The sequence below is a fragment of the Gouania willdenowi genome, chromosome 1 (genome assembly GCF_900634775.1).
Source record: "Gouania willdenowi chromosome 1, fGouWil2.1, whole genome shotgun sequence".
Taxonomy (NCBI): domain Eukaryota; kingdom Metazoa; phylum Chordata; class Actinopteri; order Blenniiformes; family Gobiesocidae; genus Gouania; species Gouania willdenowi.
Genome location: NC_041044.1, coordinates 40,987,005 through 41,012,103, shown reverse-complemented (window position 1 = coordinate 41,012,103; position 25,099 = coordinate 40,987,005). Strand labels below are relative to the sequence as shown.

Below are 25,099 nucleotides of genomic sequence, written 5' to 3'. Positions count from 1 at the left end.
TGTAGAGCAGGTGTGCTTATTGATCAGTTAAATTAAATTTATCATTTTATTAAAATTTTACTTAAATTATCAAAAATGTAATGGAAAGAAACTAACTTTCCTATACAATCGTTTAATGGCTTTGTAGTGTAAATATTAATAAAAAAACACAATTAGGTGTCGAATATATAGATCATTACAGAATTGTGGAGACTTCAATCCTGTGTTATTATTATGTTCATCATCTGAAAATAGGGAAAGTAGTTTAGTTTGTCTCTTTCAGGAGGTTTTGATGGATCAACGTGTGGGGTAATGATCCAAGGAAGCGCTGGAGAACCCAGTATGTATCTCTTTTCTCCAGGCTACACAATCTGGCATAATGTAACAAGTTAAAGCCTCACACACCATTGTTCACCCACTGAGAGAGCTTCGTATTCGGCCTTTGTGCTGATAACAGCAGCTGCTGCTGTACATCAGGAAACTGTTGAGAGGAAAAGTTGAGTTGGACGGAAAAAAAAGTTTAGTTTGAAATGTGGGGAAATAGTTCTGTTTTCCAGATGTTTCCAGTAAACTCAAGGGGGAAAACTTGGACAAAGTCGGACTCAAAAGCAGGCTTTGATGCCAAACGTTCACATTAGAAATGACCAAACTACAAGCATGTGCAGAGCATGTAGAATTAACTTTATAACAATACACGGACACAGAAGAATGTTGCTGAAACGAATCAAAGAGGAACCTAAAAAGAATCAAAGAAGAGAATAAGAGGGAAAAGGAATTGTTCATGTGTTATTATTACTGTTTATGTATCTGTGTTATTATTACTGTTGTATATATCTGTGTTATTATTACTGTTGTATATATCTGTGTTATTATTATTACTGTTATTATTACTGTTTATATATCTGTGTTATTATTACTGTTGTATATATCTGTGTTATTATTACTGTTGTATATATCTGTGTTATTATTATTACTGTTATTATTACTGTTTATATATCTGTGTTATTATTACTGTTGTATATATCTGTGTTATTATTATTACTGTTGTATATATCTGTGTTATTATTATTACTGTTGTATATATCTGTGTTATTATTATTACTGTTGTATATATCTGTGTTATTATTACTGTTGTAGATATGTGTGTTATTATTATTACTATTATATATATCTGTGTTATTATTACTGTTTATGTATCTGTGTTATTATTACTGTTGTATATATCTGTGTTATTATTATTACTGTTATTATTACTGTTTATATATCTGTGTTATTATTACTGTTGTATATATCTGTGTTATTATTACTGTTGTATATATCTGTGTTATTATTATTACTGTTGTATATATCTGTGTTATTATTATTACTGTTGTATATATCTGTGTTATTATTATTACTGTTGTATATATCTGTGTTATTATTACTGTTGTATATATCTGTGTTATTATTATTACTGTTATTATTACTGTTTATATATCTGTGTTATTATTACTGTTGTATATATCTGTGTTATTATTACTGTTGTATATATCTGTGTTATTATTATTACTGTTGTATATATCTGTGTTATTATTATTACTGTTGTATATATCTGTGTTATTATTATTACTGTTGTATATATCTGTGTTATTATTACTGTTGTAGATATGTGTGTTATTATTATTACTATTATATATATCTGTGTTATTATTACTGTTTATGTATCTGTGTTATTATTACTGTTTATATATCTGTGTTATTATTACTGTTGTATATATCTGTGTTATTATTATTACTGTTATTATTACTGTTTATATATCTGTGTTATTATTACTGTTGTATATATCTGTGTTATTATTACTGTTGTATATATCTGTGTTATTATTATTATTGTTATATATATCTGTGTTATTATTACTGTTTATATATCTGTGTTATTATTACTGTTGTATATATCTGTGTTATTATTATTACTGTTATATATATCTGTGTTATTATTACTGTTTATATATCTGTGTTATTATTACTGTTGTATATATCTGTGTTATTATCATTACTGTTATATATATCTGTGTTATTATTACTGTTGTATATATCTGTGTTATTATTACTGTTGTATATATCTGTGTTATTATCATTACTGTTATATATATCTGTGTTATTATTACTGTTGTATATAGGAACCACTGGGACCTCCTCCTGTAGATGCTGGACTAGTATTCTAGACCAGGGATTCTCAACTGGTGGGTCGGGACCCAAAAGTGGGTCGCGGACCTGTACTGGGTGGGTCGCGGACAGCTGGTCAAAAATAAATACATATCTAAAGTCTCTCTGGTTGGGTTGGACTTGTCTTTTATTTTGAAATAAACTTTTCTTTTGACAGGCCTGTTGTGAAATGCTTGTTGCACAGGCAAATATATAGATTTATGTTTTAAAAAAAAAAGATTATATGGATTAATAAAATTTAATTTGGTTGGTTGAATTCTTAAAAAAAAAAAAAAGTGGGTCACGATTTAATGACGGTGGCAAAATTGGGTCGCAGGGTGAGACCAGATGAAAACCACCGGTCTAGACTAGTGTTCTTAAATATTTGAGATAATCGACAAAAACAAGTCAGACTTGTATCAGCAGCACAAAATGAGGGTAGAATTAGATCACTACAGGTGTTATTATTCATAAATGTTTGATCACACTTTGTGCATTGACCACATGTTGTCAAACGGCAAATTTGCGCATGGATTTTAAGAATATCGTATATTGGTCCGATATTTTTTTTATTTATTTTATTCAATTGTAGAATACTGTAAATATTATGTTGAAGGTTAAAAAGTATGTAAATATAAAATTATTATAATTTTTTTTTAAAGGTAATAAAAGTATGCATAATTTGTATCAGATAAATATCGGTATCGGCCGAAACACAAGGCTGCAATATCGGTGTCATATCGGAAATTAAAAGCTGTATTGGGACATCCCTAGTAAACGTCCTTTAGGACTGGTCAGATATGATTGTAAGTAAGGCCAGGACAATGTCGCCACGTCATCGATGACATTGTGCGCGCTGATGCGTCGTTCCGACCAAAACAAAGATGGCGGCGCTGTAAAATACAGTAACTAACGCGAGTGGCTCCTCCGAGTTTCAAAAGTGCAAGGCAGTGAAGACACGCACTCGTTCGTCGAATGTAGCTGTTCCCCGTAACCCTCATACTTTGTCCTGGGTGTGGCCGGAAGGCAGAGCGTCAACGGGACATCAGTGGCAGCAGCAACAGCAGCTAATCGATAATCGAGTCAAATCGAACTGAAAAAAATGAATCGTTAGATTAATCGATACATTGAAAAAATAATCGCTAGATTAATCGTTTAAAAAATAATCGTTTATCCCAGCCCTAATTGGAAGTAATCTATTTAAGTGTAAAGTAATTATCTCATTATTCTGCAGGGTCACCAAAAATCAAGAGAAGAAAAAAAACACAATAAAGTTCACTAGTTTTTCCCACTCACTCTGATCAAATGACATTCAAAACATTTAAAATGTTGTAAAGCTGAGGTGTCAAACTAATTTTGCCCCAGGGGCCAAATATGGACTAGTTTGATTTCAAGATTTGGCGGGAAAATTTGCAATTTCATCATGATCGTGCTGTAGTTTGCCCTTCAGTGTAAAACACTATATTCAAGCAATGAGACAAATATCAAATTTTCAGTCCCTGCAGGATCTTTATTTTAAATACCCATGATTTTGTGACCAGTTACAAAAATAATTATCTTAGTGAAATTTTGTGCAATAATTTCAGGAAAACTGCAGGAGTTTTGGAAAAAGTGAGAGTTCTTTCAACCAGTTTTGGCCCCCGGGCCTTGAGTTGGACACATGGGTTGTAAAGTGTGGAATAGTTAAAAGGTTGAGTCTAATAGCGACCAGTTTTAATCATAATTTAGTTGTAGTCATACTAAGCATTTTGATGAAAATACAATGTAGTTTTAGTGTACATTTTGTCATCAGGACCGTTTCATTTATAGTCATGTTTTAGTCAACTAAATGATAAGAATTTAGTCGACTAAAACTGTTAGTTTTTTTCTTTAATTCTTTTAGTATTTATCAACCTGATAAAGCGATGGAATTAATATACAAAGATTAGATGTGATCAATGCGTAACATCACATGTTCCCACGAGTTCTGATTGGATTGCGTCACACGTGACAAATTTATAGTTTCAGTCGACGAAAAGATATATATTTTTAAATTAGTCATAGTCTAGTTATTGTTACTCATTTAAAAAAAATATATATATATATATATATATAATAAAAATGATAATAATGTTATAATTGTAATATTAATAATGATTCAATAACATGTTTTATGATTTAATCAGAATCAGAAAACTTTATTCAAATCCCAGGAAGAAATTACTTATGTTACAGAGACTCAAGAAATTATACAAATGAAAAGAATAAACACAAAGCAAAGAAAGAAAAGAAGATAGATAGATAGATAGATAGAAAGCATATATAATTAAGTAAAAGACTGTTAATTCAATAAGTGCACAGATTACAGTAGAAAATAATAAGCATTAATAAAAATACAATATTAATAAAATATACAATTATAATACAGATATTTACAAAAATCAAGAATCTTATTTTAATGAGGATTAGAATGATTAATGAGAAATGTTTTCAAGTGTGTGTGTGTGTGTGTGTGTGTGTGTGTGTGTGTGTGTGTGTGCGTGTGTGTGTGTGTGTGTGTGTGTGTGTGTGACCCCTCCCACTCTGATGCGTCGTGCAGGAGGGGCGATGAGGAAGAGGAGGAGGAGGAAGCTGAAGCAGGAAGGAGAGAGAGAGAGAGAGAGAGAGAGGGTAGAGAGAGAGGTAGAGATAGAGAGAGAGAGAGAGAGAGAGAGCAGAGGGTAGAGAGAGAGAGAGTAGAGGTAGAGAGAGAGGTAGAGATAGAGAGAGAGAGAGAGAGAGCAGAGGGTAGAGAGAGCAGAGGGTAGAGGTAGAGAGAGAGGTAGAGATAGAGGTAGAGAGAGAGACAGAGCGAGGGAGCAGAGGGTAGAGAGAGAGAGAGAGAGAGAGCAGAGGGTAGAGAGAGAGGTAGAGCTAGAGGGAGAGAGAGAGCAGAGGGAGGGAGGCAGTGAATGCTAACAAGCCTCGTCGTGTCGGTGGAGCTCCAAGTCCGTGGGCTGGATCTGATCTGATCTGATCCGATCCGATCTGATCTGATCTGCTGCTCTAACATCTTCCTCGTCATGGAGAAGAACCGAGGCTGCGCGTGAACGCTCTGCTATGACGATGCGCGCGCGTCTCCTGCCTCCGAACCGTCGTTTTTTCTTCTTCCACTGAGTGAAATGTATCGAGACTGCTGGCGATTCACATTGTGACAATGGAGATTGAAAATATCGTGGCCAACACGGTTCTCCTCAAGGCGAGAGAAGGTGAGTCCATCCGGGGGAGCGCGCCCCTATAATCCCGGTTCGCTCTCTCTCTCTCTCTTCTCTGTGTGTGCGCGTGTGGCCTGTGTGTGTGTGCGTGTGTGTGTGTGTGTGTGTGCGTGTGTGTGTGTGTGTGTGTGTGTGTGTGTTTCCATCCATGTGCGATGCTTTTGTCCTCAACCCTCATTCCCGATCAAAATCAGCTGTTTGACGCAAAGATTGAGCGGACAGGAAAAACCACGCAAGGCCCAGAGAGGAGGGAGTGAGCAACAGCAGCAACAGCAGCAACAGCAGCAACAGCAGCAACAGCAGCAACAGCAGCAGCAGCAACAGCAATAACACATTAAAGCTCTGATCTACGGTGACATAACTGCGTTTAAACGCTTTTCCCTGCGCATGGATCGTAACGTGGCGCAGATGATGATGATGATGATGATGATGCTGTCAGTCACTGAGGAGGAGGAGAAGAAGAGTAGAAGAGCTTTGACGCAGATGTGAAGCCACTGCATTGATCATCACTGAGATGTTTGAAGGTCCTGACACCCCCCCCCCCCCCCCCCCCCAAGTAGATCAACCTGAGGATTTTGAATGGACCAAGGTTTTCATCTGTTATTCAAAGCAGAGTGTAGTGCTGGGCAATATATCGACATTCAATATAAATTGAGATTTCCATTTTGGCCATAATATTGCCTCCAACGATAATTTTTTATTTTTTTTTATAGCCTATTTTGTATTAATATACTGGTTTTATTAGTCACTGCTTTCACTGTTTCTCAGAACATAATGAAAATAACCACTAAACACGCCACAACCCTTTTTTCCTGTTCCATGTAGGCCTACTACCCTCTTTGCATTTTGTCTAATCATGTGCACCCTAGCGCTGGGCAATACATCGAAATTTCTATTTTGACAATATGGAAAATTCTAGGGGTGTAGCGATTCATTTTAGCAACAGTTCGATTCGAAATTTGAAATCGATTCTGTCACTTTTTAACCAAAATAATAATTCAACTAGTGTGAGTGAAATACATACCTCAATACTGTACAGTACAGATGAGGTTTTATAGATTCCTGATGTTTTTGTTTGTAAGGGAAACATCTAAAAATTAATTATGGACATAAACTAACAAGTAAACAACATTTCATTCCAAATGTTTTCACCTTTTATTTGAATAAAGTCCAACAAACACTCGTTTTTATATTTTATTTTGTATTAAAATACACATTTTAGGAGTCGCTGTTTTCGCTAGTTCTCAGAACAACATGAAAAGCTCTGTTAGATGAATTACTGAGTGCGTCCTAACCCATACCTTCACCTTTAACAAGCCACGCTAAAGAACTCACTCACACATGCTGTCCCTTAGAGGACAAAATGCAAAAAGTGGCTCATATTGTGCAGCTGTTTGTTAATAAATGTGCCTGTGTTTAATTTTGCATAAGAAAATTTAACCTAGAATTATATTTCTGGTAAGATTGTTTCATGTTGAAAATATTGAGATTTTTATTGTATATCGACATTTTGCAGACAAAATATTGAGATATGAGTTTTGGTCCATATCAATAATCTCAGGCTTTTCTGCAAAAAAGGGTTGTGAATAGCAGAGCTGGGCAATATATCAATATTGCCTATAACAATACATTTTTATTTTATAGCTCATTTTGTTATTATAGCACTGAAAACTCATATTCTTGATATTTTTTCTCAAAATGCCGATATACGATATAAATCTTGACATTGTTTTAACTCAATAAAATCTGACCAAAAAGACAATTCTGGCTTAAAATCGCTGATGAAAAATGCCACACAGTCCCATTTATTAACAAAGCGCTGCACAGTATGTGACACTTTTTCTCCTCTAAGGGACAGCACGTGTGAGTGAGTTCTGTAGTGTGGCTTGTCTAGGTCTGGGATAGGATGCACTCTGTAATTCATCTAACTGTACATTTCATTCTGTTCTGAGAAGTAGAGAAAGCAGTGACTCTGAAAACAAGTATTTTAATACAAAATATGCAATAAAATATAAAGGTAAAGTTATAGGCCATGTTGTCATTTTCTATATCACCAATATAGAAATCTCGATTTATCTTGAATCAAATTGAATATATTTGCCAAGCCATATTCACAAACTTTTTTCCCCGTCCCACGTAGACCTACCTTCTTTGCGTTTTTGTCTAATCATCATGTGCACACTTTCTGAGTACCGCCTGCAATGTTTCCTTTGGGGTTCTCAACTGGTTTCACCCTGGGATCCACATTTTGCTGCGGTCATTAAATCAATTTTTGAGAATTCAACCAACCAAAAATTAGTTTTTCAAAAATAGCAGTTGAAAAACACACGTATAAAATCTCTATTTAAAAACATAAATATACATACCGTCCTGTGCAACGTGCATTTCACAGCATGCCTGTCAAAAGAAAAGTTTATTTCAAAATAAAAGACAAGTCCAACATGAGAGACATTAGTAGGCTATTCATTTATTTTTGACCAGCTGTCCGCGACCCACTTTTGGGTCCCGACCCACCAGTTGAGAATTCCTGCTCTAAACCTTTGGGGTACGTGTACAGGGGTGACATTTTTAAGGACCCCTCATAATCCTTGCGTCAAATAGACACAATTTGCGTGAATTTTCATGATACAACACAAATAATAGTTCTTTTAAAAATGTTATTTTAACTTAAACCATTGGTTTCCAACTCATTGTAGACCAATAATCAAGTGTACCAACCTGAACCTACTACAGTTTCTTTATGTAAAAAAAAACAAACATATTTACAATTAACTTGGGTGCCGTATTTAATAACAGACGTCTGGAACTTATAATAACATCAGCATTTTTGTGTGTGTGCGTGCAGAAGTGTAGGTTTTGAACCAACATTTAGACAGGATGAAAGCTTGCAGAAAATCATTGTATGTTCCTGTTTGGTTGTTTACATCAGTAACGTGAAGTAATGTTGTTTGTTTGGCAGCGGTTTCACTTAAACTGGCCTGAATATTAACTGATTCAACAGAAAGCAACAGGTTTCTGCAGCTGACATCATGGTGGTAGTCTTAAAGGGACAGGACTGTGTGATGAGGATCAATAGTGTTCATATGTGCACGCAAAAAAAAAAAAATAATAATAATCCAAGGTGGAATTCATTTAAAACTACTAATTTTCCAGCTGGGAGGCCACATCAATACTCTGTTTCACTTCAATTAGTCTTTAACAATGACATACTAGGGCTGTAACTCAGGCCTTTTGTTGATCAATGAGTTTATTACAAATAGACAGAAACGACTTCAAATGTTCAAACCATTACTTTTTTACTTAATCACATTTACCTGCAAGTGGTTTATATCGTGCAATTTTGAATAAATGAATCTGTATGTTAGTGTTGGGCGGAGTGTAAGTCTTTTTTCTCTCTCTTTATTTAAAATCTGGCCCAACATGACACGGAAATACTTCGCATGCATGTTTTGTGATATCACGCCTTTGCATCAGAGGCGTGCATTGCCATGAATCTGACATCGCAATATATCACAATATCAATAATTTAAAGTAGGCTACTTAACACTTTTTTTCAAACTTGCAAGAACATGTAAATGATAACTAACTGTAATTCAAATACAAATGTAAAAATATAGCCACAAGCAGCGATAAACGTCCCTCGCCTTCGCCGCGCCGCCATCGCCGCGCCGCCATTTTTTTAATTTTGCGACAGTAAACCAGGCCCTAGTATTGGTCAGAGGTGAGTGATGAAGCACATAGTTGGGATCTCGCTTTATCTGTGCAAATATTTGTGTCACATCATGTTTCTGTGTTGTTAGCCTTATCATCCGTGGCTTGTTGGCTTTAATATCCTGTGTTGCTCTGAATGTCCTGTTTATGCGTCTTCATGGTTGACAGACTGGTTGAAAGAGTTGTTTGAGTAATCCATGGCACACGTCGTGGATGAGAAACTGGGTGGCCTGAGAGTGAGAAAGAACTGTGTGGACAGGGTGTGCCTCGTCTGACACTGTTTAACATGACACTCGTTACAGGAAGAGGTTTAAGATGACTCAGCATCCGTCTCCCCAAATCGAAACCCCAACCGTGTCAATTGTTCATTGACAAATTTGTTACAGTCTGTCTCTCCTTGACTTTGAATTTTAAATAAACTAAAGAGGTCACAGTTTGGAGGGCTAGTTCGTGAGGTGAGCTACAGTTTGTAGCGCCTCAGACTTTACCTCCTCACAAAAATATAGATGGAAAATGCAGAAATTCATTTTATGAGCAATTTGAACCGGGGTTTTTTTCTTTTTATTTAAATTCTGGCCCCAACGTGACACAGCGTTGCCTCACATGCAGGTTTTGTGACAATATCACTAATTTCCACGTTATTTTTTTTGCAAGAAAATAGCTGATTGAATGTCTAGCAAGTAAGCAAATAGACAAATATGTCTAGTTTTGCTCACTATCGTTATTGCTCGTGCAAAACGAAAATGTGTGACGTGACGCTTGCCTGTCACGTAAATGGGAACACCCTGAAACAGAACTGGATAAATTTTAAAATGGAACGTTTCTTATTCACCCTAAAGTGACTTCCCAACTAGGCCTGGGCAATATATCGAGAGTTAAGATATATCGACATTTCTGTTTTGCTGATGTAAAAAATTACATCACTGCCTATAATGATCTACTGTATCTTTATTTCATAGCTTATTTTTTATTAAAATACTCGTTTTTGGAGTTGCTGCTTTTGCTACTTCTCAGAACAGCACGAAAAGCACAGTTAGATGGATTACTGAGTGCATCCTATTCCAGGCTTACCCCGAAACAAGTCACAATACAGAACTCACTCACACATGCTGTCCCTTTTAGGAGAAAAAGCCAAAAGTTGCACATATTTTACAGCTGCTTATTAATAAATGTGCCTGTGTGGCATTTAGTACAAATTTAACCCAGATAGAAATATCTTTTTGTTAAAACTTTATTGAGTTAAAATGATCAAGATTTATATTGTATATCGTCATTTTGAGAAAAAATATCGAGATAAACATTTTTTGTCCATAATTCCCAGCCCTATTCCCAACACATCTCTGGTGTTTTCACGGACTGAAAGTTGCAACATAACAATGGCAGATTCGTATTTCGGTACTAACATGAAAAGATCCTAATCCGACCAAAATCAAATGTCTCTGGAAGTGAGTTGTTATCACGGGGAATACTGGGAACAAACTTAAATGGTGTCAAGCCAATCACTGTCCTACTTGTTTCGTGAAGAAATGCAATAAATCCCAGTAAGAATGAAGTGAAAACCCTTCTATGCGTCCGTCTACGGGACTGCACATCCCACAATGCAACACGCGAAACATTTCCAAGCTAAGTGTTTACAGTGGAAACCAAAACAAACTTCCAAGTGGTCATTTCAAGCTTTTACTTTGTTTTTTCTTCAAGCAAATTATCTTTGATTCATAGATTATTTTTTTTTAGGCCTAAACAATGTCTTTAGCTGATAAAAAAAAAAATCATTGTCTCCAGTAGCTTTAATGTAGTTCACAGCATCGCCTCAACAACAGCTCATCTGCAGTGGTTTTACAAGTTACGTGTGGTCAGTGTCTATAAAAAAAAAAAAAAAAACACTCCCGGAAAAGATAAACAGATCGTTGGCGACAGGATCACATGCAGCCATGTTTCACTGATGCATGTAGGGAGTGAAAGATCTTTCAGCGGGACATGTGGCCCCACCGTAAGCAATGAAAAAATGGTGCAGGAATGAAGAATTTAAAGGTTTGAGGTGTTTGCATGGCCTCTGCATTCCCTAATGTGAATCCAGTGTTGAGGGCAAATGGCTCTGATCCATTGGTTCTCCACCTCACGAGTTGGAAGACTTAAAAGATTTGCTGCTGACTTTTTGCTGCCAGACACAATAGTAAAAATTCCAGAAGTCTTGTTGAGTCAATGCTGTTGGAATTTAATGTTATTTTAATGGCAAAAAGAAGCAGGAAAGACCTCAATCTACAGAACATAATGTTGGTGGTTAGTTATAATATTATGGTCGACTGGTTTATGTCCTGCAGACTCCAATGTTTACAGTACTCTGCAGCACCTGAGTTGGCAGGGCAGCCTATCACGCTGCAGCAGATGGTGGTGTGAAGTGTGTTGAGGAAAAATAGTGTTTACCCTTTGGCAGTAAAAAATCATCCTGCCCGCGTTACTTTTATTTGTCAGAGCTCGGTAATAACCGCAGTGCGCAGATGTTTCATATAAACCCCTGGCTTGTTTGAAACAGGAAGAGGATTTTTTAGAATTATAATGTTCTTTTTAGGTAAACATTGAGGGTGTGTTGCTAACTAGAATGTTACAAAGGAGCCTGAGAAGAACTGTGGAAAAAAAAATGTCCTGCAGATCAAGACACAAGCTAAACTTCATGATATAGGAAAGAGTTTATGTAAAGAAAATGAAGTTTCACTTGTGAATATAAGAAAAAACCACATGAGTAGGTTTATTATCATAAATATTCATATTGTGCTTTCTGTTTTTTTTTGTTTTTTTGCGACGTAGATTTAAGCTGACTCTGGCTATCGTAGATTTTCAGTATGACTCATCTCCTACAATTTAAAATATACTTCCACGCTTCCCAGTAAGCACTGTTAGAGCTAATGTTTGCTGAATTCATTTAGCTGTGAGTTATGGATATAATGACTGTAAAGAGCTGCAGAAAAAGACTCGTGCTCTGTCTACGTGAAAGTAGTTACTGGGAGTGAACTGTTTGGGTCTTTGGTTGGGGAATGTTACTGGAGATATGCTTTCCTTTAAAACCAAAATCTTTTCAAAAGCTGTACAGAATTTTGTTGGTTGTTAAAATACTTAGTAAAACAGTGTGCTATAAGGAAGTTTGGTTGCTGCCTATATGCTATATATACTGTATGTACTGTATATACTATATTTTCCTATGACAATGAAAATACTATGGCTGTGTTCAAAATGTCACACTCCGTTCTATACACTACAAACTCAATGAGTATTTACTGTGTAGTATGATTGAGGTGATGAGCGTTCCTACTGAAGTATACTTCCAAGTTTCCCACGATGCATTTGGAACCTACAACGATAAAAACCTTGTTCACACTGAGGCTAAATATCTCTGTTGATTCTCCACCTTTGAAAATTCTGAAAACATTTTAAGTGAGAAAATGACCAAGTAGAATATCAACATGAGGTAATTTCATCAATAAAACTCACGTAGACATTTCATTCCCAGACCCTCCGTTGTGCTACTGACAAAACTTCAAAACAAGATCCTCATTTACAAAAGCATTAAAAAACTAATGGAAGACAAGAACAGATGCTTTTGTTTTGAAAAGGGGATGTTTGATTTTTATTTTGAAGGGACGAATTTACGTTCCACTTGCAATGCATCATGGGACGGTTGAGTATGACTAGTGTGCCCACTGTGCATACTTTAAAAAATGTCCCAATGTAGTATACATCCGGGTATTTCTCGCATACTCAATCTCTTCATACTACCTAATGTGAACAAACTCCATACTAATTTTAGTGCGAGTAGTACACTAGTAAGACACAGCCTAGATCTTTATTTTCTTAGATTTGGTAAATACTCCTGAGTGCTAGTACTGACCTAGTAAGCAGTAACCGGTGACCATGGCTTGATTTTCTATTGTCACCAGTTTGGTTGCCTTTGATATACAAGGCAATTTGATGTGTTAACAGCTCTGCCACAGTTTGTTCCACTTCTTTGCAGCATAACAACTAAAAGCAGCATCACCATGTTTGCTGTGAACTCTGGGCTCTACTATCTGACCTGTGTCCATAGATCTGAGAGACCTGCTGGACCCAAACCCGCATTCACACATTTATACACCAGCAGCAGAACTTTAAAGTCTATTCTGAGGCTGACTGGGAGCCAGTGGAAAGACTTTAAAACTGGAGTAATGTGTTCTGTGACCTCTTTGTTGTGGTTAATACCTGAGCTGCAGCGTTCTGAACCAGCTGTAGCTGTTTGATGCTTTGATGTAGAACAGGTTTGTCTTGCATTACTGTTGTATATGTATTGAAGCTGCTGGAGGTTTTTGGTAGTAGTCCAGTCTGGAGGAAATAAAGGCATAGAGGGGTTTTTCATGATTTGTATGAGTGATGATAAGAGGTTTACATTGTTTTGCATTCATAAAGTCAGCAAAATGATGGTTCATTGTTCTATGAATCTGTGATAACCACATTTATTTATTTATCTGAGTAATATCCACTGTTATCCAGGAAGTTCATTATTATTTGTGGCATAGTATATAGTAATCCTAAAGATGTAAATCCTTGTTTTGATCAGAAATAAAAAAAAAAAAATCAGTTAAAAGTGACCAAACATGGCGGAAAAGGTGGTGAAATGGGATTTTAAAAACCACAGAAATTGGTTAAAAATTGCAAATTAGAGTTGACAAGTGGTAAAAAGGGTTCAAAGTGTCAATATTGGCTTCAAAGTGGCAGAAATAGGGAGGGGGTAAGTTTAAACCGACAAATAACTGGCATGTCAAATCGTGAATGTGATTAAATTGGCAAATAATAAGCATGAAATATGGTGAAAGGGGGTTAAAAGTGACGATAATGGATCAACATATGCATCATTAGGTGGGAAAAGTGGTGGAAAGGTTTTATAAGTGCATAAAATGTCCTGAAAGTGGAGAACATGTGCAGAAGAGGCTTTGAAATTGGGGTAATTTAGCAAAAAAACATTAAAAGAAAAAAATATGGAAGGCAAAGTGTTGAAAGTAGGTTAAAATATGGCAAGTTTGGTGTTGTTGCAGAAAAATGGTAAAAGTAAGCACAAATGCATTCAAATTCAAAATAATATTCCTAGTTTAGTTAGAATCCTACTGTCCGAGCTAATTAAAGGTTTGGTTTCTTTGTGTGAAACACCGTTTTAAAACTCTACCATTAGTTGTTTGCATCACTAACCTCTAACCACCACCCTTTATCATAAGCCCAGTCCTTTCAGACAGCTTGTGAGGATTTTTCTGTGACGTTAGCCAGTGCAGCTTTATTAACGCTGTGGCTAACACTTGTTGTCATCACTCTGGGGTGTTTCCTCCAGCTGAGCCTCATAAAACACGTAGCTTTGTCACTGTTGCTTGATGTGGGACTTCTCTTTTACAGTTATTGCACCCACAAACGGGCTGTGTGCGAGGAAGGCGAGGCAGCGTGTTGCGTACTTGGCCGTGCCACATGGCACTAGCGGCGATGAGATCCTCGATCATTAGCAAACTTTCTCAGGAAGCTGACTAAGCATAAAGAGCTGCTTCTTGGAGCTTAATGAACATCGCAGGGAATTTCCAGCCAGTTCTTTAAACTTTTCCACCCTTTACCGTTACTGAAGCAAATCCAGACACTAGGCCTGGGCAATATATCAAGTTTCAAGATATATTGAGATTTTCTATACAGAAAATCAAAAAAGTTGATTTAGCATGATATAGGACCTTTAAGTTCCAATTGTGCAAGATTTGGTCTTTTCCTTTTTAAGTTTATACATGAGATGTTTACTGTATGCAAGGGAACAGTGACAAGATTTATTACCAAAAATAAACGTGGGGGGTGAAATTAACTAGTAACTTGAGTACTATTTAATTGAGCTACTTTTTGTATTTTATGTAAGACTTACTTTTACTTGTACTTGAGTACAATTTCAGTCAAGTAACAGTACTTCTACTTGAGGACGATATATCAGTACTAATTCTTTACACTTCTGCCCGGAATCACATACTTCATAAATATTAAGGGATGCATCGTTTTAAATGTCCTCTGAATTGATGAATGTGTGATTAAAAGGTTCAATCGGTACACAGGGGAGAGATAAATGTGTTATTTTTTGTGTGTGTCAAAGGTTTTTTGGAGCTTTATCAGAGTCACAGTGTTGGCGTCTGCCCTTGATTAACTTTGAGTCAGCGCCGCGTTTCAAATATGACTTTGTTGTGTTGTTTTATCAGAGATAAACTTCAAGGTGTCGTATAGTGCTAGATGTCCCTCGCTCAAGGGCTCCACGTCTGAAAGGCCGTTTTTCTATTAAATCAAACACATTGCACTGTTGCTAACCAATGAATGACCAGTCTCAGAATGTATACACACACACACACCCTAATTGGTGTATTTACTAGGACTTGGTATCGTCTTTCCCAGGGTCTGGGTCAATTACGTTTTTTCAGTTACAATTACGTTTTTTAATTACCATTACAGTGACCAGCATTTTTTCCAATTACAATTAAATTACAATTCATTCTCAATTACTGGAGTTCAATTACAGTTAATCACAATTACTGAGCCTGAAATACATAACCTAATAGAAGTTAACCTTCCTCTTGTGTTAGCTTTCTGTTAGCATCTCCTATGACAACGGGCCCTAAATCAGCTGTAAAATACACTAAAAACAAATATTTATCATCTAATTTATTTCCCATTTATTGGTTACCTTGTTATGCTTCCTAATATATCTATTTATCTATAGGTTTATAATATTTTTGGTGTCAATTTACCCTAAAAGCTCTGAAGCTGCATGTGTCTGCGTACGCATTCCTCTGCTACAGGAGAACAACACTAACGGGCACAGAGGCAGGGTTAGCTTAGCATTTCGGCAGTAATACACAAAAAAGAGAGCAAAGGATCGCAAGTTGTCATTTCTGGTGGAGCTGCAAACAAAACTCTACCTTATTCACCGTAAGAAACCACCACACCACTGAGTATGCAGCATTTAAAGCTAGAAATCAAGCTAATGCTAAAGCTAAGCTAGCGCGGCAAAGAGCCATTGGGCTGCTGTTGCAAACTAGTGTGGAATTATTCTACAATATTCACTCATCATGACAGTAAAATAGACCATCCTAAGTTAATCTACTGCAGTAATTCATCTCTCAACCAGTAGAAAATGCTGTGAACACCTGATTATACAAGAAAAAAAAATACCGTGAAACCGTTAGAATTTTGAAAAATACCGTAATGTAAATTTTTGGTCGTACCGCCCAGCCCTAGTACTATATTTATAATTGATATAAACATCAATAATTGTAAACATGAAAAATGTAATGTAAAAATCTCTTGGTGTTGAAATGATAATTGAGTTTTGATAATTGACTTTATAACTGTAATTGGCATGAAAATTCTATAAAAATCTGTTAATCATTATAATTAAACAAACGAGATAATAGATGATATTTTCAGTCAAAACCGACCCGTTATCATTAATAGAGATGCTAACAGAAAGCTAACACGAGAGGAAGGTTAGGATTTGTAATTGGGAAAAATGCCGGTCAGTGCAACCGTAACTGAATAGTATTTGAACATGGATAATTGAAAACGTAATCGTAACTGGAAAATGTAATTGACCCCAACACTGGTCTTCCCCCAGTGTCCCCATACTCCACCCCCCCTCTTCGAGACGCTGTGAAAACAAGGATTCACTTTTCAAGCAGGATTTAATGGAGTGCACAGAGCACAGAGAGATGGAGCAGAGGAAGGAAAGGCCTTGCAAAACACCAGGATTGGGCAGCGGAGCGTGTTTATCAAATGTGTGCGCTCTCATGTGAGACGTTTCCTTTAGGGTGGTGCCAGGTGGATGCAAGATAGGAAATCAGCTTGATTGATCTATATTGCACCGATCACAAAGTGCTTCAAAAAGAAAATGCAAGAAAAGAAAAGACAGACATTAATCTTGTGCTCGACCCATTAATATTTTTTACTAAAAATATGATCATTTACACAACTTTAGGGTTTCAAGGAAAATCACAAAGTCAGAGTAGAATTATTTTATGTCATTACAAACCGTACTGTAATGCAGTTTACATGCCCATTGGAACAATTTGAACCCATTTTTGCTTACTTTTACCCTTTTTCTGCAACTACACCAAACTTGTTATATTTTAACCTATTTTCATCACCTTTGTGCCATATTTTTGTGCCTTTTAATGCATTTTTTCTTCATTACTCCCATTTCTGCCACTTTTCCATCAAATTTCAATGCCTTTTCTGCAGCTTTTCCACTTTCAAGACATTTTCAGCACTTATAAACCATTTCCACCACTTTTCCAACCTAATGCCACATCTGTTCACTCATTGTTGTCACTTTTAACCTCTTTTCACCATATTTCATGCTTATTTTTGCCATTCTAACCACATTCACAATTTGTCATGCCCATTATTTGCCAGTTTAAACGAACTGTTCCTACTTTTCTCTGCCACTTTTAAGCCAATATTGACACTGAACCGTTCTTAACACTTTTTCTGTCCATTTTTGGCCACTTTAATTTGCAATTTTTCACCAATTTCTGCGGTTTTTAAAATCACATTTCACCGCCTTTTCAACCCATTTTATTTTGTAGTAAAACAAGGATTCACATCTTTAAGATGACAATATACTAGGGTGCAAGTAATAATAAACATCCTGTGATCGATAAATAAATGTGTTTATTACAGATTCATAGAACAATAGACCATCATTTTTCTGACTTTATGGATGGACCCCAAAAAACTCTCCCCTTTATTCCCCCTTATAGACTATCTTCAGGTACAGTGGGGGTTCCTGGTCTCTGGAACCTTTATTTTGGGGGTCATGGTCTGAAAAGGTTGAGAACCACTGCTGCAGTAATGGACTGTTTACATGCTATTTCTTCCCAAACTCGGTATCTTGACCGCACTTGAATGCACTTCGCTAAACAGGACGTTGGTAATATTTTACATTTTTAATATTTTTGTTGTTTCAACTACGCTTTAGGTTCACATTGTTTGATACATAAGTTTAGGTATACTAAAAAAAATGTCCATTTGGGAGTGAGCAGAGTTCTGTTTGCCTTGTTTGTTGAAATTTACTGTGTTGCAATCTGGTTTAATGTCGCAATCGACGACATGAGGAAGAACTGTGCGTGTAATGGATTAATGAAGGCCTGACAGGAAAATAGATGTTTGTGTGTGGACGACAAGAGGCAGAAGTTCAGATGAGAAATGTTTACTTCTCTACTAGTGTGTGCCTTCCAGTGCGAGTATACAGACGGATTACCTTCTGCAAACACTGGGCCCGTGCTCTGGAACGCCACCACACACACACACACAGAGTTAAGGTTTCCCTGAACAAGGGGCCACACCAGCCAATCGCACACAGTGTGAGGGAGAGCCACAGCAGCAGCATTCATTTATCACAGCCGGGCTCCATTGTGCCAGCGTTGCGTGTGCATGGTAATATTACAATGGGCTTAAACTGTGCATGACCCCGTCTCATTTCCTACTATTTGTGTCACGTTTTTTGGGTGAGTGCCACCCCATCTAAGCACAACCTGAGATCAAGTCACGGGAGGCACAGACTGGCACGAAGAACACAAAAATATCACGTACGTAATACATTTGGGGAAATAGAATAATAGCAAAGTTGTTTGTTCGTTACGTGAGTACCGTTCTGTCGCACGGCTACATGTTCTGTATTTTCTGTGGTATTTCTGCTGTATTGGCCACTTTACAAGAACTTTACAACATTCTTGGAAAACTCCACGTGTTAGCCACTTAGTGACATAGACCACACTCTATTGGTTGATGAAGATTGGGATTAACGGAGATTCTTGTGTAATCTGATAAGTTTGAACTGATGAGTTTTCATCTACACATGAAGTCACCTCCGTACTACTCCATGTCTGCATATCAGTCCATTTAGGGCTTTTTATACTCAGTTTTTACTGTATCCAGTCAAGGCAGATGGCTGCTACGTCTGTGCCTGGTTCTGCTGGAGGTTTCTTCCTGTTCAAAGGGAGACATTCCTTGTCACTGTCGTTGTTGCTTTTTCATATGGAATTGTTGTTTTTTTCTTATCAATTTTAGTAACGAGTGCCGTGAGATGACTTATTGTCCGTTCGTATGTCCGTGGACAGCATTTCTCAGAAACTGTTAAAGTGTGGCTTCAGGGTATCAATACCTTGATGGAGTTCGAAAATGAGAAGTGTGCAGTTTTTTTTCCTGTAGTTATTGCCGTAGAAGTCGGAAGTCGCGATCTTGAAAGCCCATGGCCAATTGGTTTCTACTAAGTTCTTGTATTTTCGGCTTGAAAAAACATATGCTTGTGAGTATTTTTAAGTGTACTGTTTGATCACACTCCTAAGACTGTGTTTGTGACAGTTAAGCATAAACGGTGTGCTATATAAATCACCGCCGATCGCGGTAAATGTTAGCATGAGCATATACATGGGTTTTCACATAGACGTTAGCATGAAGCTAGTGGACTTTTTGTGTAGTGGTTTTTATATCCCCCGCTACAAAGTGTGGAAGGGGGGTATGGGTTTGAGCTCCGTGTGTGCGTCCATCCGAGTTAAAGGGGACAGCTTTTCTTAGAAACTGTTTAAGATAGGATAACCAAATTCGATGTGTATCTTCAGGATGTCAATAACTTTATGGAGTTCGAAAATGAGAAGCGCACAATTATTTTTTTCTGGAGTTATTGCCCTTGTTCCATTTTTTTACTCTGTTTGAGGTATCTTCAAAGTGGACAGCTTTTCTTAGAAATCATTTACGATACAATAACCATTGTTGTTTTGTGGCTTCAGTGTATCAATACCTTGATGGAGTTCGAAAATGAGAAGTGCACAATTATTTTTTTCCGGAGTAATTGCCCTCGTTTCGTTTTTTCTTTGGTGGAGGATGTTGATGACTGTCTACTTGTTCTTAATATTCTTCATTTAGGTCATATTTGTTTTTTTCTTACTCTTTGTTTATCAATCTTTTCTTATTTGACTTATTCCCTCTATGGTAGTTGGCCACAGATGAGTAAATTCTTATTGCTTGTGGAATTCCCATGTTCATAAGCATAAATCAAAATGTTGTAAATTACACTAAATCTTTTTTTATTTAACATTTAATTTCTTAGCTCTTGAAGTGACCAGTAAATCTACATTAGTGGTTTTACAGTTGGGGGTTGATGTTTTTCTTCAGTGTTGGGTGTTAACTAGCACTGAGCAGACACTGGCTTTGAGATGTTTGTGAACTATTGGTCTCTCACGCTGAGTCTGTTGCCGTCACAGACTCGCTGTTACTCCGAGTGTCAGTGCATAACATGTGTTTATCAGAGGATGTGATCGGCATTTCCCATATGGCGATAAAAAATAAAGATGGGTTGTGAACATGGCAGCGAGTGATTGGGAATGATGGCAGCTGAAGCTGTCGGAAATGTCGTTTTTCCTCCACATGTTTTTATGACTTCTGTTTGAACTGGAACATTCACTGAGTAGTAGTTTTTGCTATAATGTCATTTACATTTTTACAAATTGATTAACCCTGTATAAAAGTTTTGAGTGCAACATTTTTGGCACTTAAAGCATTTTAGAAGAATTAATTCATGTTGGTTTTTATACCTTAAACCAGGTGTTCTCAATCTTGGGGTCAGGACCCCATTTGAGCCCATTTTTGCTTATTTTTTTACCCTTTTTCTGCAACTACACCAAACTTTCCATAATTTAACCTATTTTTATCACTTTTTCTTGCCATATTCTTTTTCCTCCTAATTTATTTTTGCTACATTACTCCCATTTCTGCCACTTCTCTATCAAGTTATATATGTTGACCCATTTTTGTCACTTTTAACCCCTTTTCACCATATTTCCTCTTTTAGCAATTTAACCACATTCACGATTTGTCATGTCTATTATTTGCCAGTTTAAACTAATTGTTCCTACTTTTTTAAAACACTAATTTCACCACCTTTTCTACAATTTTTGATTACTTTTAATCCATTTCATTTCTGATTAAAACAAGGATTTAGATGACGATATGCAATGGTACAAATAATAATAAACTTTCTTGATAAGAGTGGATATTATTCAGATAATTGTGCTCTGGTTTTACTGGGTAATAACGGTGTGAATTGCCATGAATCTGACGATATAATTCACATGTTGATATATCCTGATACTAAACAATACGATATACATCGTGATATCAACAGTTACAAATTTCAGCTTTCCAAGTACAAAATGGTATGAAATACAATTTATTTAATTTTTTTTTAAACTTGCGAGAACAAGTAAATGGTAACTAACTGTAATATAACTGCCAATATAAAAAGTGGTATGTTTATCAAACTGTTAAACTGCATGTTTCAAAAAAGTTAAACTTTTGCTTCTACAACAGATTCTGATTCTGTTAAGCTCTTAAATTCTTTTCTTTTTTTTTTTTTTTTTAAATTAACCACATACTTCTATAAAAGTGCCCAGTATGTTTTTCGTTAAACGTGATTACAAAAATTGATTCATGCGATAATTGTGCGGTGAAATATTGCGATTAATTGCCAAATCGAATTTAGTTTTGCGAAAGTATGAGGAACTGTGGTGTGGCTGTGCAGAGGGAAGTTGTTGCGAAATGTTGCTGCTTTGTTACTAAATACAACTAGAGAGATATGAGCGTCATCAATGAGGTAAAAAGATGACAGGCTTCTTTGTCTCTTGGTGAGTTTTCCCTGTCTTCATCTTAATCCCCACTTGCTGAAACTGGTTTAACACGAAAGAGTGCGTTCACACCTGTGAATCCGAGCTCACTTTAGGATTCGTTTCACCAGAAACTCTGGCCTAGTTTGAACAGACAACCAAAGTCTGCAGCAGAATCAAAGTATCCGGTTCTACTCATTTGTCACGGAGTCACTGACTTGCTTCACTTTTCTTTTGCCTGTTCATTCCACTGCTTTTTACGGCTGAAAATCATACCAACCCTTTTTGTAGGTTTTACCGTCAGTTTGGTACAATTTCAAAAGTTCAGTGTTAAAGCAAAACAATCCAAATCAAAGCGTTTCAGCTGACTATCCCTTAGATCAGGGGCGTCAAACTCATTTCAGTTCCGGGGCCAGATACAGAGCAGTTCGACCACATGTGGGCCGCCAGCCACAGGTTTTAGTCGGGGAAAATTAACAATTTTAACAATAATTTGCCCAAGTTTGCACTTCCAGTTATAAATTACACATAAAGTATGGAAGGCATCAACAATATTTAAGCAATAAGTGACAGATACTTCAATGTCCTTAGATTTATTCATTTCTTGACCAATTTTTATTTAATTTGGGATGATTTTATGGAGTAATTTGAGAAAAAATTGCAGGATTTTGGAAACATTTTGGATTATTTCAACAACAGATTGGGACAAATTTGATGCTTTGAAGGGCCAGATCTGGCCCCCGGGCTTTAAATTTGACACACGTGCCTTAGATGCAGTTCACTACTTTTGCTACACATCCTGATCTGCTCAAAATAGAGCAGCAAATTAGATCTCAGTGATAGTCTTGTGACATAAAGAAAGAAAGAAAGAATAAAAATGAAATACTATCTGTCTGTTATGTTTATTCAGTCCTACTATTACAAACTATCTGAGATATGTTGCATTTTAAACCTTCTTATATCTTTTATTATCCCACTTCTACTAGCCAAATATCAGTAATTACATTATTATAATTAGGAAAGGCTGATAAAATGAAATAAGTAAACATTTAGTTTGTTTATCTGATGGATGTGATTTAGTAAGATTGCCAACATAGACGATAACGGGTGCTAAAGTGGTGAAGGCTGCCCTATAAATTACTATAAAACTATAGTTTAACTATAAAGCAGTCTTTTGGTTGCCTTTGTATTAATTGTGTTGTCTTTTTTTTTTTTTAATTTTCTTCTAATTTGTTTGTCCTTTTGTGTCTTTAAATTCCTTTTATGTTGTATAATATTCTTCATTTAGGTCATATTCGTCTTTGTCTTACTCTTCGTTTGTCCATCTTTCCTTCTTTGACTTGTTCCCGAACAATTTAAACAATAATGTGCCCAAGTTTGCACTTCCAGTTATAAATTAGACAAAGTATGGAAGGCATCAACAATCTAAGCACAAAGTACACATTTTGAGTTCTTTAAACAACAAATTGGATGCTCTGAAGGGCCAGATTTGACACATGTGCCTCAGATGCAGTTCACTACTATTGCTACACATCCTGATCTGCTCAAAATAGAGCTGCAAATTAGATTTCAGCGATAGTCTTGTGACATAAAAAAAAAGAAAGAAAGAAAGAAAAGTGAAATACTCTCTGTCTGTTAGATTACACAAAGTCCCTGGAAACAAGTCAAACATCCTCAATTATCACATATCCATCAATACTTTCTTTGGGCCTTTTTTCTACAGAATGTTTTGCTTTTGTTGGCTCACAGTAAGCAGTGAACGACAGGAAACATAAGGAAATAGTGATTGGGGTTGATGTGAGGCAAACTGTGGTCAGCCAAACTCAGACCAGTGACTTCTGGTTACCTGCCCGCGCTTCTAAAGACAACACTGCTCATGTAAACATGTTTAAGGAAGCAATGTGATGTTCTGATGATCTCAGTGGCTCGGCTGTGAATGAGCACGAACGGCGCTGGAGTCGGTGTTTATGGAGGGCCCCGTTCTCTCAGAAGGAGAACCAAACTTAAATAAATACTCCCTCCATCCTGTCTGCATTAAGGCCCTACACACATGGCTTTGACGTCAGAGTGACATTAAACAGGGTGGGGTGGCCTAGCTGTCTCTGAGTGGCACACACACACACACACACACACACACGCACAGCTGGCCATTTAAACCTCTTTCTTCCCTTGTCCGTTACTTTGTGGATGTTTTCACTTGCTTGACTTCGCTTGTGTTTCGTCCAATGTTGTTTATTCAGTGTTGGGGTTGTGACATTTACAAAGTTAAACATGATCTCCATTTGGAAAGTTGTGTTTCTACGATAGATGAAGCATTTGAAAAATGCAGAGCCTCCTCCAAAACTCCAGTTGGGATTCCATTACAGGTTTTGGCAAAAATAAAAGCAATATTTTTAAATGTGGACAAAGTATAATTGCGCTTTATACGTGTTTCCATTGAAGGTAGTTTTGGACTAGAGCCTTGTCATCCTGTGAGACTTTGCTGGAGGCAGATGGACGCTCCAAACCTCCTTATAACACTCCACATTCCTTTGTTGTTTCATGTCTAATGTGGCAATAATAATTTTTAGGTATAATGCTTTGAAATGTCTCGATCTCCTCTTCTGTCCACACGCCATGTTTTTTCCAAGAGAACTTAATCGTGTTCATCCCCTGGTGGATGGACGACTACTGGGTTTGATAAAGTGCATGAATAAATATGCAACAGAGCCCACATTTGAAAAAATGTGATTAATTGTGCAGCCCTAAAGGTGCGTTCACACTGAACGCGACTGCAGTCATTCCAATCGCCCATGATGAGTCGGTTGTTTACAGCACTTATCATGAGAAGTGTGCAGTTTTAGTTACTCTGTAACTCAACTTACGGAGTTACTAAAGGATGATTTCCCCCAGAATGTAGGCTTTTTCAAGACGCTGACAAATTTAATTTTGTCCCTGTAAGTTGAGGGAGTGTGCAGCCATCGCACTGTAGCGGGAGGGAGGGGCTGCTGTCTCGGCTCTACAGACAGTGACGGACGAGGGGGTTGTCGCTTCACATTTTTCAACTTTGAGCGGCTAGGTCGCGCAGGACCTAGTCGCCGAAATCGCGCAAGTCGGGTCGCTTGAAGGGAGGTCGCTTGAAGGGAGATCGCTTGAGATCGCGTCATTTACATTGATTTTGAATGTAATCTAGTCGCTTCAGCCGTGTTCGGTGTGACACATCGGTTCTTCAATATCGGTGGAAAAACAGATGTTGACTGATATTACATTGTATGGCAAATTTCGAACGAAAATATTGCCAATTATCAGCCAACTTCTGGTTGT

At 36.9% G+C, this 25,099-nt stretch overlaps 1 protein-coding gene across 3 annotated transcripts in view; it reads left to right on the top strand.

Moving 5' to 3' along the window:
- Nucleotides 1-4,987: 4,987 nt before the first annotated feature.
- The window catches only part of grk4 (G protein-coupled receptor kinase 4), an 88,209-nt gene continuing 68,097 nt past the window's right edge, over nt 4,988-25,099 (top strand). For 2 of the 3 annotated variants that reach the window (XM_028453998.1, XM_028454007.1), the window contains exon 1: nt 4,990-5,390. In XM_028453998.1, coding sequence (XP_028309799.1) covers nt 5,339-5,390 — 52 coding nt within the window. In that variant the 5' untranslated portion in view covers nt 4,990-5,338. Of the gene's footprint in view, nt 5,391-25,099 lie in introns of all 3 variants that reach the window. The other variant, XM_028454016.1, reaches the window with a different exon arrangement.